Below are 17,915 nucleotides of genomic sequence, written 5' to 3' on the forward strand. Positions count from 1 at the left end.
CAAAATATGAACTATGCTTACCAAATCCAAAGTTTGCATTACTATTATGAATATTAATAATTATTTGATCTAAAGTTTAAAAACCTCAATTATTGATTATTAGCCCTTAAGTAATACTGGTATAAGTGGAAACTTTAATGCTGGTCACAGTATTCTGTGACCTTGTTGAAAAATAGTTGTCCTTAATATTTCCTCTTTTGAAATTTGAAAATTGAATTAAATGATCTTCAAGGACCGTCCCAGCTCTGTTTATGATGATAAAAACTTCCTTAAATAAAAATGCAGATGCTGAAGAGGAAATTGACCATACTTTTAACTAAATCCCTTGATCACATTTTCTGATATTATGCTTGTCAAATGCGACATCATATAACAAACCTTTATAAGAAAGGGGCAAAGCAAAAGACATTTCCATTTTACACGCACAGAGAAAATTGCATACCACAGTTGAATTCCTCTACTGTTAACGAAGCGATGGAGCGTCCCTGGAGGCTTCTGGGATATTCACATGTAGCGGCAGCCTGAGTTTGGCCATTTCGGGCATAGCCTTGCATAAGTTCCCCCAGCCACATTAAATCACAGTCACAAACTAGAGCATTGGAATCCAGACGCCTAGGCATGCAGGCAAGAATTACAACTGTTGAAAGGGACTATTAATTTCTTTTGAATATTCTGAATTAAAATATTTAACTTCCTCTAATTTACCTTCTGTGTCACATTTTTGACTCTAGGATTTCTAGTTATCAATTAACAGATTAAACCACATGCTTACCTGTTTGCATTTCTTGAACAGAAATAGATATATTTTCATATTAAAATATTTTTGGAAAGCATTTTGAGACTCAAAAAGTGGTTTTTACTTAATATGCATTATACTATTTGATTTAAATAAATAACTGTAAGATAAAATGAACACTTACTTGTTTTAGAGAAGATGAAGACATACTAAAATGTTATAGTTCTTTTACAGGTTAAGAACAGAGACTTTATATTTGGTGGAGGTGTTTTTCTAAACTTTTTCATAGATGTTACTTACAAGAGTCGAGGCTTTATTACCCAAAGGAGGCCTATAAATGTGCTGTGTATAGTCTGTGCAACAGCCCCAGACGACGTGCTCTTTTCTCTTGTAAACCAACCTGACATCAATATGGATAAGCATGCGTTCCCTTGTGTTTTCAAATCTCCCTAAAGGTTAGAGGCAGGACTTTTAAAATTTTCTTTTTCTTGTGTGCTAAAAGGCTTGGCTATCACTGGAAATGATGCCATTTTACAAAGGTCCACATCTGGAAGTGTCTCTTAGAGATGGTGGTGGGTAGGCCTGTCATATTTTTTTTGTGATATTTCTTAATCTAGGTCCTAGAGTTCTTCACTTTTGCTAAGTTTTACTATATTTTCCTAATCCTTTCCAGCACTTTATTTCTCAAGAAATAAAATTGATAGATAACCAAAGAGATTTATGGTGTACACTTCCATTCTTGCCAAAAGATGTATAGCAAAAGGGCCAGATATGATAAATTATCTCTTTCATATATCCCAAGGGTTAGAGGGCAACGCTAGCTAAATCCACAAGTCTGTCTATAGTGGTAAGCAGGTCACATTCTGCACAAGGGAATTCCAGAGATGAAATGATAATATGAATATACAAGAAGGGTTACATTGTTCAAATTTTATTATAATAAGTAATGCCTACTGTAATTTTTAAGCAGAATTTTAAAATGCTATAATTTTTTAATAATTGTATGAAATGTCCTTAAAAATCATTTAGGAAACAAAGGAATTGAAAGAATCAATTGACATATAAAATTTAAAATACTAGCTGTTTTAACTTAGGGGTCTATATTAATATCAAGTTATTAGAACAGTTTTTTCTAAAAGTAAAAAAAATCATGTCCTTTCCAGATTTGAATTATAATAATTCTAGAAAACTGTAAATTTTTTAATAAATTTAAGAAAGATTTATTGTCTGATAATTTTGTGAACTATATTGTAGATGCTTAGTTCATAAGATTGAGTTATATTGGCTAACAGACACATGAAAAAATGTTCAAAATCATTAGCCATCAAGGAAATTCAAATCAAAACCACACTGAGATACCACCTTACGCCAGTTAGAATGGCAAAAATAGACAAGGCAAGAAACAACAATTGTTGGAGAGGATGTGGAGAAAGGGGATCCCTCCTACATTGTTGGTGGGAATGCAAGTTGGTACAGCCACTCTGGAAAACAGTGTGGAGGTCCCTTAAAAAGTTAAAAATTGAGCTACCCTATGATCCAGCCATTGCACTACTGGGTGTTTACCCCAAAGATACAGACGTAGTGAAGAGAAGGGCCATATGCACCCCAATGTTCATAGCAGCAATGTCCACAATAGCTAAATCGTGGAAGGAGCCGAGATGCCCTGCAACAGATGACTGGATTAAGAAGTTGTGGTCCATATATACAATGGAATATTACTCAGCAATCAGAAAGAACGAGTTCTCAACATTTGCTACAACATGGACGGCACTGGAAGAGATAATGCTTAGTGAAATAAGTCAAGCAGAGAAAGACAATTATCATATGATTTCTCTCATCTATGAAACATAAGAACTAGAATGATCAGTAGGGGAAGAAAGGGATAAAGAAAGGGGGGGTAATCTGAAGCGGGAATGAAACATGAGAGACTATGGACTATGAGAAACAAACTGAGGGCTACAGAGGGGAGGGGGTGGGGGAATGGGATAGACCGGTGATGGGTAGAAGGAGGGCACGTATTGCATGGTGCACTGGGTGTTATACACAACTAATGAATCATCGAGCCTTACATCGAAAACCGGGGATGTACTGTATGGTGACTAACATAATATAATAAAAAATCATTATTAAAAAAAAAAGATTGAGTTATATTGTACTTAAATTGTATTACACTAAAAACAGTAGTTATATTTAGCAGCATTAAATTGTTAGGGGGGAAAAAGTCTCACACTCATTAAAAAGTTGCTGAATGTGTGGATTTTATTTGCTTAATGCTTCCATCAAGACTTCACATGAAACTGAGAAAATAAAGCCATTACTGAAATGGAGAATACTTTCAGCCTTGTCTGGAGTGATGTATAAGAGGTAACAGTCGGCTAGCACTTCCGCAAGGTATTGGGTTCAGTGTCCTTGCTGTTCCTTACACTGACTGATTTACTGTATCAGCTGCGTTGCTAAAAAACAGACCTATTTCAACACTAAGGAGGTCAAAGTTCATTCTGATATATGTTTTGAGTTTAATGTCTGGTAATTTTATCAAAAGCAGTTTTTTGTTATTAAAAATTAAGGTGTAAATTCTTGTTAGTATCACCATGAGATTTCTAAGTTGAACAAAAGCCAGGACATCAACATAACTCCCTTGGGAACATCATAGTCATGGGACCCTAACAGTCTGGAATTTTCCATTTCCCTGACATCATCATTGCTTACATATCAATCCTCCACTAATCAGTGATCCATACTTTCCCATATGTATCCTTATGCTTGTGTGTTTTAGCAACACTTGAGAATAAGATTTAATTTCTTCTTTGTATGACCGTTGACTTCAATTAAAATATTCATCCATAGCAGGGATACAAAGCATGAATAAAACAATTATAGGATTTTTTTTCACTTACCACTTAAAAAACCTCCTTTATACTTGGAAAAAAATATATAGTACTAGAAGTATATTTTTGCACAAAAATCCATTTGGGGAGCCTTTATAAATAGTGTTTCTAAATTCATACTGGGAAAGCATTCTTTGAAACATTGCCTATAATTTAAAGCCACAAATTTTGAAAAATAAAAAGCTATCAAGTAAATCAGTAATAAAAGCGGGTTGTCTTAATCCGTGTTAGATCACACTTATTAGTAGTATACTATGCTTGAAATCATTGACATTTTACTGTTCTCTATTTTTAAATTCTCTTAAATCAAATGTCACACTAAGTGTGCTAAATAAAAGACAACTGCCTTTTGATAGTATTCAGTCAAGAATCACAACACCCAAATAATTACTCACTTGGGCCTACTCACCGCTCAATGGGTAATTGCAAAGGGAAAGAAAAGCATGGGGTAAATTCAAATTCAAATCTTGCTATTTGAAAATAGAGTAATATATCACTTGTACTTGCATAATCTCTTTCACTTAAAGATCCAAAAGCACTTTTTAAAAAGCATTTCATTAATTTTTTCAGTACTCTTGGAAGGAATGCGGTTGTCATGAGTTAGAAATGATATGGTGCAGATGGGGAAACCACTATCAGGTGCTATACACAGCTCCTGGGGTGAGAAAGCAAATGGGATTCACACAGGTTTCTTGGACCTCCAGGACCCATGAAGTGACATTCCCCCAGTTGTTGAGAGACTTCAATGTGGAAGATAGAATTTATTGGATGGTAGATGAGCTTATTTACTAGCTCCCAGTCACTTTCCTTTATTCTGATTTTCATGTGTAAATTATAGCCTGGACAGGCATGCGTTTGAGGATTTGGAATCACTAGGTACCAGTGCACTCGCCATCTCAGACTGACCAAGATCTCAGGAACCCTGGAAGAGTTTGCTGAAATCATCTGTATGTCAGTTTACCATGACCATAAGAGATCAGTGTACCATCTATGAAATCAGACACTTCATCAACATAACATACTAACAACGTTGTCTTAAAACTGGCTTAAAACATGTGAAATATGATATAGCACATGCGTATGAGATATATAATGGCATATCACTGTAAGTAGGGTCTCCCTCTGCTTCTCTATTAGTATTTATTTCTCTGTGTGTGTTCCAGCAATGGAGTGAATGCTGTTTCATTAAATGTAAGAAGTTAGAACAAAAAAGCTACTACTAAAATTTAACAGGAAAGAATACTAGAAAGGGATTAGAGAAACAAACAAGAGATTAAGCATTTCAAGACTTTCTGAGAGTCCGAGAAGTCCAGAATGATACCCAGATAGAAATGTATGTAGAAAAGAAACATTTAATGGGAATTAAAATTGCAAATACACAAAGACAGTGACTCTAACAAGTGATAAAACAAATCCAACAAAAGAGAGAGAAGGCAAGTAAAACAATATTTCTCCCACTACCAAAATAAAGCATCCTATGACCTGGTTAAAAATGCCTTGGCATTTTTCATTTTCCAGATATGACTTAAAAACAAGAATGTTAAAATAACAATGAGATAACATTAACACATCTGTTGGAATGGCCAAATCCAGGACACTGGTGACATTAAATGCTGGTGAAGGCATGGAGCAACAGAGCTCTCTCATTCACCACTGGTGGGACTAAAAAATGGTACAGCCACTTCAAAAGACAGTCTGGCAATTTCTTAAAAAACTAAACATACTTTAGCCCTGCCATCCAGCAGTCATGCTCTTTAGTATTTATCCAAAGGAAGTGCAAGTTATGTCCCCTCAAAAACCTACACATGAATGTTTATAGCAGCTTTATATATAATTGCCAAAATTTGGAAGAAAACAAATGTGCTCCAGTAGTGAATGGATAAAGAAACTGGTACATCTAGACAATGGAATATTATTCAGCACTAAAAAGAAATTAGCTGGTAAGCCATGAAAAGATATGGAAGAATCTTAAATGCCTATTACTAAACTAGAGAAGCTAATCTGAAAAGGCTGCATACTGAATGATTCCAACTATATGACATTCGAGAGAAGACAAAACTATGGAGACAGTAAAATGTTTAGTGCCAGAGGTTGGGAGGGCAGAGGATGAATTGGTGGAACACAGAGGATTTTGAGGGCAGTGGAAAGATTCCGTGTGAAATTACAGCAATGATATATGTCATTATACCTTTGTGTAAACTCATACAATGTTCACTACCAAGAGTGAACCCTAAGATAAACTATGGACTATGAGTGATTATGGGGTATGAATTTCAATAAATGTACCACTCCAGTGGAGAATGATAGTGGGGGAGGCTGTGTGGGAGCAGAAGGTATGTGGGAAGTGTCAGTACTTTCTGTGAACTGCTCTAAAAGAGAAAGTCTTTTATAACAACAAACAAGAATCGATGTGCGTACTATTTCAAATGGCTGTGGTGCAACCAGTTCTGAGAAGTAAGGAAATTTGGACAGAAAAGGAGAATCATCAAGTAGTTGTGGGTCTGAGCACAAAGAGCACAGTCCAAGGAGAAAAGACTGCAAGGTAGCATCTGCTGTGAGAACTGCGATGAAGGTAGACAGAGAATACACACTGGATAAAATGGACTGAGGCTGGATGAATGGTCCTCCTGATTATTCATGATCCTTGCAATGCAATGATTCCAAGCATTATTTCCAGGCACCAGTTAAACACACATTTATTTCCCCTGATGTTCTGATATCTATTTAATCTTAACATTCCGTCGCCCATCAACTAGACCTGGGCACATCACACCAGAAAGACACCAGCAACAACGTGACCTCCAAGACAGCTGAGAGATACTTATTTGTGGTTTTTCCACTCTGTGCCCTCCAAGAGCTCTGGGAAGCAGGACATTGGACTTTTACCTGATAACTGGGACTTACCAAGGGAAAACACAACAACCCCAAATCCATCAACAATGCAGAAGTATACCCAGGGATCAGCTGAAGAGACAGATCAGGGTAAAGGCGAGTGATTCACACAGGCAGAGAGAAAAGTGAGGCAGTTGGAGGCTCAAACAGAATTGGGAGGTTTGCTCTGAATTGTTTGGTGTAGAAGAAATGAACTGTACCAGTAACCATACGTGCAACGAGGGAAAACTTCTGAAGCCTGGCCAGAGGAGTTAGACTTTCTTTGGAACTACTCACATCTCTTTTTAAATAAAAGTTAAAGGAAAAGGAAGTCTTGGGAGTCTTTAGATTTGACCAGCAAGGAAATTACTGAGAACCGAGGAAACTTCTATCTTCAATATTCCTTTTGAATGTCACTTCTAAGAGAATACATGAAAGCGTGGTAGACTGTCTGCGTCCTCTATCACTCTGCAGTTAACGAAACCATTTTCTCCCTTACGTGCTAGAATTGCAATGATCTTTCATGGCCAAAGGAGACAAAGGCAAATCATGGCTTGGGACTTATTTATTTGGGGGAAAATCATAAAGTTTTTGTGTGTGTGCACTTGCTTTCACTTACAGTCTCTTTAATGAATTCAGATGAGAAAAGCTCCCAGCCGGGATTTTAGATAATTTGTTGTTATGCAAAAACCTGAAAAACAAAAGATAACTTTGAATCACAACACAGTAATGATGCTTTGGGAGACTTAAAAAAAAAAAGAATATTGAATCCATATACATTTCTAAAAGTATTTCAGTGAGAGAGGGCAAATACAAAACAAGAGTGTCGTTTATGCAAGCACGGTTTTAAAGATTTACATGCATGTATTTTCTCATCCATGGTTTTTTGAATTTTTGGTTTTATTGAGTTAGAGATTACAAATGCTAAGGAGAAAAATCACGGAAATACGTCTTTAAACACACAGGATATCAAGGTAGAGAATGTATTCATCAAAAAGAATGGCACAATAATGTATGACTGCAGCAGCCTGCAAGAGAACCATGATTAACTGGATCCCGCGGATGGCAACCCTTTGTTTACTTTCACTTGCTGGCCAGCAGCAGTTTTGCTAAACGACAGTTCCATTTGGTGCTGCTGTGGTCCCTGGCTCAGCCGAGCATTTGCCTGTTCCCTTTCAAATCCATGCCCACGTCCCCACTCCAGGCAGATCACAGGGAAGCACATCCCCAGGCTCTTTTGCCCATGGAGGAGGCCCAGGCCACAGTATTTTTACCCTTCCTTCCACCTGCTTGGTCCTGCACTGGTTTGGGTTCCCTGAGCGGGGCCCTGGCCATACCACTTCTTGCCACTGTGACGAGAGAAACTATGTAGCAAATCACCAGCTAGGGTTCATCTGCTCACTAGCACCGCTGAAAACATATTCAACAAAGAGCACATGTATGAAGAGAGGACAAAACAGTAGTCTACAAAACAGAGGAAAGCTACACGCCATTTATTTCCAAAGACTGTGGGAAATGAGCATAAATAATCCAATAATGTGTAGAAAATGTTAACAATTAGCTACATCCAGCCTCCGCGTCCTGATTTATGACTAGTGCCCCATCTCAAAATTAAATAAGATTATCTGATCATGTTTTCCTAGCAATGTATGGTTTTAGCTTAATTTTAACTATTTTATCTATTAGGGATTAAGGTAACAGGTGTCAGTAGGAGTCAAAATATTTTTATGGCTTTGGAATTTGATGCACAACTGAGTAGATATAATTTTTTTTCCTGGTCCTTACTATTTTAGTTCCTATACCCATTTTCCCCTGCCCCACCCAATTCATCAAATTCAGAAACAATGACTAGAGAATAAACAGTGAACAGTTAGGTTAAGATGGGTGTACAGGCAGAAGTTACACACAGTAATTCTCATTCTCCACAACCCTAATATATATATATCCATATCTCAGGAGATATTGGAATAGAATTTAATAATGGAGAAGTAGCTTGTAGTACATTGCAGCTGAACTTTGGGGAAAGCCACATAATTTGGACAACTTATTCATGTGTTTTTTTGCTGGACTACAATCTTATTTCACTATTTTACAACTAGTAGAGTCCAGTGTGATAACAATAGTAAAAAGGTTGCTGATTATTCTCTTAACATATTTAAAAGGCTGGAAATTGCATCAATAATCAGAGATTGAAAGATGTTATCTATTTCCCAAGCCAAGTAGACCCAATTAATTGTTTAACAGGCAAAACAAATCAAGAAAAATGCAAACCATTTTCATCATCACAGATTTTGAAGCAAGGTATGTAAATATTGAAAAATCATTGTCAAAAATTTTCCCTCATTTTGTACAGTGACAAAATGTCCAAATTAATGTTATTTCAACATTAGTTTATGTCATACATATTATTGGGGTTACCAAATCAGATACTATTGCTACTTGTTATTTCTATAACTATTTGTTTTCAAGTAGATTAATCTCTCTAAACCTCAGTTCCTTTGTCTCTAAAATGAGCTTATTATTATAATAATTATTATTATTTATCTCCTAGATTACTATGTCAGTGACAGCGTTAAAACAGTAGTAGCATTTCAGTGGTACGGTTCAGCAGGGGTGCAAAACTGAGGCCTGTGCTTTCCTTTTTCTCTTTCTTCTTTCCAACTTCTGTGAAGTTAATCTACAAAATGCTTCTGCTGACTGTCTATTGAGTTCTGCTTATGGAAGTGTCACTTTGATTGCTCTACTCCCAACAAGACCTAAAAAGCACCTCTTCCTGTACTGGAAAAGTTCATATAATAATTATTTGCTGCTGTTTTCTGTCAAAGATGTTTGGTTAAAAAGAAAATTAGCGGTATCCATTGCACTGAAATTGATACAAAGACTGATCTCTTTCTTGTGACAGAAATATATGTGTTATCAAACAAATGAAGCCATGAATGAGTTTTTCAACATTAATGTTCTGAGGAGAGAAAAGTATATCTTCTGCCTGAAATTTAGGTTAGCATTTCAAGATATATCCATTGGAAATCCAAGAGACTTATAAGAAGTAGAGAAAACTTCATATTCAGATCCTATACTTTGAGGAAGCTTCTTGATAAAGCCTTGGCTTAGTGAGTTGCTTGCCTGATAAAGAAGACATTTCCAGGCTGGTTGACTCGATGCCAGTCCCTGCTGCTCCATAAAGCATCCCGTGTGATGTTGTTTCAAGCTGGTATTCTCTCCAAACCAATAAAGCTAAGTATATTCTTAGTCACCATGAATGTTCTTTATGGCTACAGAGTACCAAGGTTTTCTTCCTCTTGATATATTTTTCCCATTTTTTAAAGAGAGATTCATTAAAGATTCTAAAAGAAAACCATGCAATATACAAACTATAGCTTCTTGAGGTCAGTATGCATATAAAATATAAATACAGGGATCCAGCTTTACGAAGAATGTCTGTAGTCTCACCACTTTGCAATTTGCAAGTGGCCCTGGGGAGAAATGGCATAGTTATCAGGTTCTTCGAACCAACCACGAATTATTAGACAAAAAGTCAGAATTTTGTATACTTTAACAGGCATTACTGCAATTTTCTGCCTGTGCATCAAGCTCTAAATTACCAGCTTGAACATTTCAACCCATGTGGCTTCACCAAAAGCGTATAGATTTTTTTGCTTGGTGATGTAATAATAAATTGTTTATTATTGTTTAAAGATAAGGCTTATCTACTGGAGAAAAATCTAAGTTTGGCAAAGAGCCAGGAGTCTCAAATTAATTCTTCTCTTCATAGGAAAGATGAAGATGCAGGTCTTCACTTGCCTGTATTGGCATCATGCCTCCAGTGAAAAGAATATTCCACACAAGTGGTAGGCATTGATATTTATGAATGCAACACATGGAGGTTTTTATCAAAGCCTATAAGTAAGTAAAGAACCATTCTAGGTATCCTGTTGCTGCTACTGCTGAATGCACATTACTTGAGAATGTGTGGTTACAGACAAAGTCATGTCAAATTTGTATAAATTGAGAAGTACCTTAATAAAACCATTTAATTTTAATATTTAAAATATTATTTCAACAAACACACTTCGAAGTTATAGGGAAAAGAATTCTGACTCAAAATAGTGGCGTAAGCATGTGAATTTGCTTCATTCTCTTTTAGAAGTCAACTGAAATAATAGCCCAGATGGTCAATACAATAAATAAACCCATAACAACCAAGAGGACAGAATGCATAAGGTCATCAACAGATAAGAAATGTCAGTGAACTCTGGAAACATACAAAATGCATGCAAGAGGGTTGGAAGATAAAACAGAAAAAGCAGAAGCCCATAGAATATATTAAGCAGAAACAATCTGATTGTTTGGGACCCAAGACACCAAACAGAGTAGAGGGACAGGATGGGAAATGGGGTTAACTGAACATGTGGATGGAGAAATGTAATTAATTTGTAGCTGCTGTCAAATGCTAAGAGGAAAAAAATTTACATATATATACATATGCGTGTTTATATGTATATGTATTTATATGTGTGTGTACATATATGTATATGTATATATGTGTATTTATATATGTATATCTACACACATTATACATATATATATATTTCTTATTATTTTTATAGGTTTTTCTCTACAGAAATTTTAAAAATTAACAAAGAAAAGTAACAGATTTTGTGTGGAGCAGTAACTGAAGAGGGAGACTTTCCTTTCACATTCTAGTATTTTAGATGAAGAAATCTGCTATTTTCCCACCCAACTATCAAAACTAAAATTACCTCTAATGGGAAATTTTGGAAGAAAACAGACTTATCTACAAGGGAACAGGAGAAACTTAAACCTCCAACCCAATATTTTCAAGTATAAATACCAAGGATCACAAAGCACAGGAGCTTAATCAGGACCACGGAAAAGAAAGCACAAGACAAAACTAAGAACAACCAAGTCCAGAAGAAGTAGGGGAATTCAAAGAACTAAAAAAAGAGAAACATAACAAAAACACAGTGTGCTTAATATATTCAGAGATCTTTCAAGAAATATGTATATATAGTTTTTATTTACATAATAGGGAGGAAACTAAAAGTTAAAGCCTTTTTTTTTTTTTTTTGGTCAGTTCCCTAGTCCTTCAAGACTTTTCATGGATCCCAAGATAATAGCCCCCTACAGAAGGTGGGAGTTGCCATCACTGTCATAGGGCCTGTGAGGGCTTCCAGATCTAACTTTGGGGAGCAGGAATCTCCCCTTACCAGTTTTCAATGGAGGAAAGCAATGCTTATTTATCAGCAAAACTTTCCCCAACATTAAAGTCAGTGGCTTAGGTTTTTTGAGGTTATTAGTCATCATGATGCTAAACCTTGAATTTGCTGAGGTGGAACTCACTGCTCAAGGCTGTTGGAGCAGGAAATGGGTATAGCTCCCTCCTCCATTACATGACTTCAGCAAAACAAGCATACAAATCCAAACAATGCAATTTCATGCATTACAATTCCCATACTTCTATATGCAAATAAGTTTGGAGTGATGGCATGGGAAAGTGGTTGATTAGCTCTTTTTATCTTTTAATTTTACTGGTCTATTTCGTGTATCAGTATGAAAGGGCATCCTTTTCAAAAGCTACAGACTCCTAATTACAATTTCTTTTCAGATATATTTTAATTCAAACTGATTCCCGATTACGTTTAGCTACATTATTCTGCACTTTCTTTCTGCTCATAAAAAATCCATATCTTCTGCTAATATAACAACTAATTTGTTAATATAAGGTACTAGAGGAAATGAAGGGGTAGAGTATCTTCATCCGATAAAAGGCAACACAAAAGGAGACTGTCCAAGTGTCCTTTTGGTTTGTCATTGTTACTTAATAAAGCTTTATTAAATATAACATTCATCTAGAAAAGTACGCACATCATGCTAGAAGCATGATGACTTTCCTGAAAGCAAATGCAGCTGGGAAAACAGAAAAAGACAAAACCACCAAGACTGCAGAAGCTCCCTCCTGCTGTTCTCCATCACCTCCTTCTCTCCAAAGGTAATCATTGTCTAACTTCTAGCTATTACACATGGTTTCTGCTGTTTCTGAATTTCTTCAAAAAACAAAATCACACTATGCAATTTTCAATGGTTGGATTTTTTTGCTCAAAATGTTTCTGAGAGCCATATTTGCTGTATAGTCTTCTATTTTATGAATATGTAGCAACTTATTTCTCTTCTTTTGTTGTTGGATGCTTGAGTAGCTCTAGAGTGGAGCTGTTGGAAGTGATGCTGTCATAACACGCTTCTGTTGCACATGCATACATGTTCAAGTCTATTGTGTCTATAACTAGAAGTGAAATGGATGGAAAGGTCACAGGGGATGTGTATGGTTAACTGTGGTAGATTCTGCCATAAGTTTGCAAAGTGGCTTTACCTCCTTCATGAAGTGTTCATTGTTTTTGTCCTGTTTTTAATTGGGTTATTCATCTTTTCTCCATTGATTTCAAACTATAGAATGGCTTACAGTAACTCTATCTTATAGTACAAAGGCGCAGACTTTGCTTTTTAGGCTTACAACAAAATGTCCTGATCTCTAGGGCAGTCAATACACTGTATAAGCAGAAGAAGTAAAGCAGAAGCAAAGGAGTCTAAAGAGTCAACACTTACAGTCGTTCTAATTTCAGAAGGTCTCCAAAGGTCTCTGGCTGTAGTGTTTCTATTTGGTTGAAATGAATATACCTGGAAGGCACAAAACAAGTTGGTTATTTCTTGTGCTGGTGAGTAAAATAAAATGTTTGAGGAATTAACAATAGCTTCAGCTGAAATTCAGCTCAGAAATATTTCAAGTCCCCTCTTACAGTCCTGGGCCTAAACCTGATGTTCCAACAGGGAACCAAAAGGAAGCGCATCCAGAAGCAGTAACTCAATGTTATCTCTTCTTTTAGGTCGTGCTCTTGAGTAGGAGGATGCTACATGGTTGGTGAAGTTACCCTTCTACTCATTAAATTTTTTAAAGAAGATTTTATTTATTTCTGTGAAGAGAGAGCATGTGAAAGAGAGCAAGCACAAGCAGGGGGACGGGCAGAGGGAGAAGAAGGCTCTCCACTGAGCAAGGAGCACAACTTGGGGCTCAATCTCAGGACCCCAGGATAATGACCTGAGCCTTAACTTAACCGACTGAGCCAGCCAGGGGCCCCTACCTATTAAAAATTTTTAAAGTTAAGCTAGAATAATAATTAAGACTGGAATCATAATAAGACACATTACAAGGGACCACATGCTTATTATATTTCAGGATAGAAAGAAAGTTCCAGTCTAGAGAAGACAAAAAATGACATATTTTATGTAATAGGATGAATATTTGAAGTGAATTAATTATGCCTGAGGAAATATACAAAGTAATGTATCTTCTTTTAATCCATTTAGAACTAGACCTTTTCAGTCCTTGGTAACCCCCTATGCAATCAATCCAGTGGATATTTCCAAAGCTGTCATTTCAGAAAAGCTTCTCTTGAAGTAACAAGCAGCGCAACTGAAGATAGAAAGGTTTCCCTTTCTCTCAGAAATTCTGTGAGGAAATGGAGAAACATGACTTCAAAGCAGAGGGCTGAGCAGAGCAAATCTTAGATCCACTGCTAAGGCTACATACTTCTCTACAAAAATTTGAATATCCACCTTGCACCTGACTTCTAAACACAGCTTTTCCAAAATCATTGAAATGAAACCAACAGTCACATCTAGCAGTCTATTGTGAATTGTCTGCAGAAAGCACCTCAAACCCAAAATTCACCATGAGAAAGAACAGACCAAGTCTCACACTGAATTATGTCCAAACAGAACACATAAATTGCACTTGACTTAGTCAACAGAAAGTTATTTTACTTGAAGTGAGGACACAAGAAGAGAAGATTTATATTTTATATGTTTGCATTAAATATATTTATTTAACCACAATTAGAACTACTTCTGAAAGAAAAAATAAAAACATCTTAAGGAAAAGAAACACCTCTACTTCATTCATAGGCTCCTTTCTTATAAAATCATTATTACAGGATGAGCATTTTAGACACCAATGCAAAAGCATAATAATTAAAATAGAATGAAAAGGATGTAGTTGGAAAGGAATGATAATTTCAGACTGTGTTAGGTTGGATCCTGGAGGCAGTGCTGTACCTTCCCACTCTCTAAAATTTGGCATCCTGGTTGATGGTCACAAAATTCCTTCCAAGGGTTGCACTCATTATAAAAGCTACAACAATGACACTCTGTAAGACATAATTGCCTTAATATTTGCATAAAACAACTTTGTCTTTGTTCTTCATATTACACATACACACTCGGACATACATACCACACGCTGTCCTCTGAAAATCATTACTTATGTAATTGGTCTAGCATACAGTGGAAGAGGTAGAGTCTGGAAGAATTCAAGAAAGAAGGGGCGGGAATGAGGTGTATGGGGTAAGACCAAGTGTGGGAGGAAAGAGAGAGAGGACCTTCAGTGACCACAGTGACAAAAGATTTGGAAAGAGGTCAATTACAAGATTTTTCTTTCCAAATGAAGTGCATTGCATCATTGAGATTCCATGCTTACTAACGTAGAGTGCAAAGGGACACTTCATGATGACTGTGAATAAATGCTGATTAGGGCTTCAAATTTAGCATGAACTAAGTAATAATAATAGTAACAACACCAAACACTATCGTTCTGTGTACTTTACATGCATTTAGTCATTTTTTTAATCCTCACAACATTTTTAATCCTCACAAATATGCTGTGAGATGAATTTTACGAATACCCCCATTATTTAAATGGGAAAAACGTGATATAAAGAGGTTAAGGTACTTGCTCAATTTTGCACAGATTGGAATTGCTGGGATCAAGATTCAATTTCGGAGCAGTTAAGATGGCAGAGGAGTGGGAGACCCCCTTTTCAGCCGGTCCACTGAGTCGATAGGTACCATACCAGCCTGAACATCCACTGAATCAGCCTGAGATACGGGCAGATACAGCTGGATCTCTACAAATGAACATCTCCAGCGCTGAGTATTGAGGTACGAAGCCGGGAGCCGTGAAACTGCGCACAGATATCGGAAGATAAATGGAAGGGGGAGGGAGCCGCTGCATTCGGGAGCCAGGAAGCAGTAGCCACCTGTACAGGGGAGCGGGCGGACTTGAAGATCGGCACCCCAGAGAGAGCAGACTGAGACTGTGAGCCCAGGATTGTGTGCGACCAGACTAAAATGGAGCTCTGGTGCACTCACTGGAACCAGACTGACCGGGAGCTCTGGAGTGCACGAGGGCGGCTGGCGGCTGGTGGTGTTAGAAAAAGAAAGGACAGAGACGCACCAGCCCTGGAAGTGAGGGCTAGGACGCCGGGTGTGGGGCACACATCCCGGGATGCTGCAGGGTTGAGCAGCACCAAGAGAAACAGAGTTAAAGTGGCCAGAACATCAATGGAGAACGGTCTGTGATCCCTCTATTCTGAAACAGAGGCTGAGATTCAGCCATTGCTGCTCTGACTCTCAGAAGAGGCACCACAAACCTCCAGGAAAAGCCGCCAGAGAACAAAAGCCTGGAAATACCAGCTCACAGAGTGCCCATCTCCATCTCCCCTCCCAGGGGACATGGAGACTCTACCCAAATAGGGTTGCCTCAGTATCAGCGCAGCAGGCCCCTCCCCCAAAAGGCAGGCTGAAAAATCAAATCAAGAAGCCCATATCCCTAAGGTCCCTATAAAACAAGTGTGCACTGCCTGGGTCTTGGTCAATAATTTGGGCTCTAGACAACCCCGCAACCTCTCCTCATCAGAATGACGAGAAGGAGAAATCCCCCCCCAAGCAAAGAAAAGACAATGAGTCTGTGGCCTCTGCCACAGAACTAATGGATATGGATATAAACAAATTATCAGAAATGGAATTCAGAGTAACAATGGTCAAGATGATGTGTACACTTGAAAAAAGTATTAACGAAAATGTTAATGAGAATATAGAATCTCTAAGGGTGGAAATGAGAGCGAATCTGGCAGAAATTAAAAATTCTATGAGCCAAATGCAGTCAAAACTAGAGGTTCTGACAGCCAGGGTGAATGAGGCAGAAGAACATATCAGCAAATTGGAGGATGGGTTAGTAGAAGAGAAAGCTAAAATAGAATCTGGACTTAAAAAAATCCACACGCAAGAATGTAGGTTATGGGAGACCTCATAGATATATATAGAACACAACACCCCAGAACCAAAGAATGCTCATTCTATTCTAATGCCCATGGAACGTTCTCAAGAATAGACCATGTTCTGGGGCACAAAACAGGTTTCAACCGGTACCAAAAGACTGAAATTATTCCCTGCATATTCTCAGACCACAACGCTTTGAAATTGGAACTCAACCACAAGGAAAAATTTGGAAGAAACTCAAACACTTGGAGACTAAGAACCATCCTGCTCAGGAATGATTTGATAAACCAGGAAGTCAAAAATCAGTTTAAACAATTTATGGAGACCAACGAGAATGAAAACACAATGGTCCAAAACCTATGGGATACTGCAAAGGCAGTCCTAAGGGGAAAATACATAGCCATCCAAGCCACACTCAAAAGATTAGAAAAATCTAAAATGCAGTTTTTATATTCTCACTTCATGAAGCTGGAAGAGCAACAGAGGGATAGGCCTAATTCATGCATGAGGAAGCAGCTGACCAAGATTAGAGCATAAATCAATGAATTAGAAACCAGGAGTACAGTAGAGCAGAACAACAGAACTAGAAGCTGGTTCTTTGAGGGAATTAATAAAATTGACAGACCACTGGCAAGATTTATCCAAAAGAAAAGAGAAAGGACCCAAATTAATAAGATTATGAATGAAAAAAGAGAGGTCACAACCAACACAAATGAAACTGTAAGGATTATTAGAAACTTTTATCAACAGCTTTAGGCCAATAAATTAAGCAATCTGGAAGAGATGGAGGACTTCCTGGAAACCTATAAAGTACCAAGATTGAAACAGGAAGAAATTGATTTCTTAAACAGGCCAATTAATTATGAAGAAATTGAGTCAGTGATAAACAACCTTCCAAATAACAAAACTCCAGGCCCGGACGGTTTTCCTGGGGAATTCTACCAAACATTCAAAGAAGAAATAATACCTATTCTCCTAAAGCTATTTCAAAAAATAGAAACAGAAGGAAAGCTACCAAACTCATTCCATGAGGCCAATATTACCTTGATCCCCAAACGAGGCAAAGACCCCCTCAAAAAGGAGAATTACAGACCGATTTCCCTAATGAATATGGATGCCAAAATCCTCAACAAGATGCTTGCTAATAGAATCCAACAGTACATTAAAAAGATTATCCCTCATGACCAAGTGGGATTCATTCCTGGGATGCAAGGGTGGTTCAACATTTGCAAATCGATCAGTGTCCTAGATTTTATCCAGAAGGAAAAATTCAAAAATCATATGATTCTCTC

General features: G+C 37.3%; 1 protein-coding gene across 1 annotated transcript in view; it reads right to left on the bottom strand.

Moving 5' to 3' along the window:
* Positions 1-17,915, bottom strand: part of PXDNL (peroxidasin like) — a 450,345-nt gene that overhangs the window by 123,687 nt on the left and 308,743 nt on the right. Inside the window, exons 5-7 of the mRNA XM_040625808.1 lie at positions 13,117-13,188; positions 7,115-7,186; positions 443-612 (exon numbers count right to left, since the gene is read on the bottom strand). Of these exons, the coding sequence (XP_040481742.1) occupies positions 443-612; positions 7,115-7,186; positions 13,117-13,188 (314 nt within the window). The remainder of the gene's footprint in view (positions 1-442; positions 613-7,114; positions 7,187-13,116; positions 13,189-17,915) is intronic.

This window comes from Ursus maritimus, unplaced genomic scaffold (assembly GCF_017311325.1).
Source record: "Ursus maritimus isolate PB19 unplaced genomic scaffold, ASM1731132v1 scaffold_9, whole genome shotgun sequence".
In the NCBI taxonomy this organism is placed as follows: domain Eukaryota; kingdom Metazoa; phylum Chordata; class Mammalia; order Carnivora; family Ursidae; genus Ursus; species Ursus maritimus.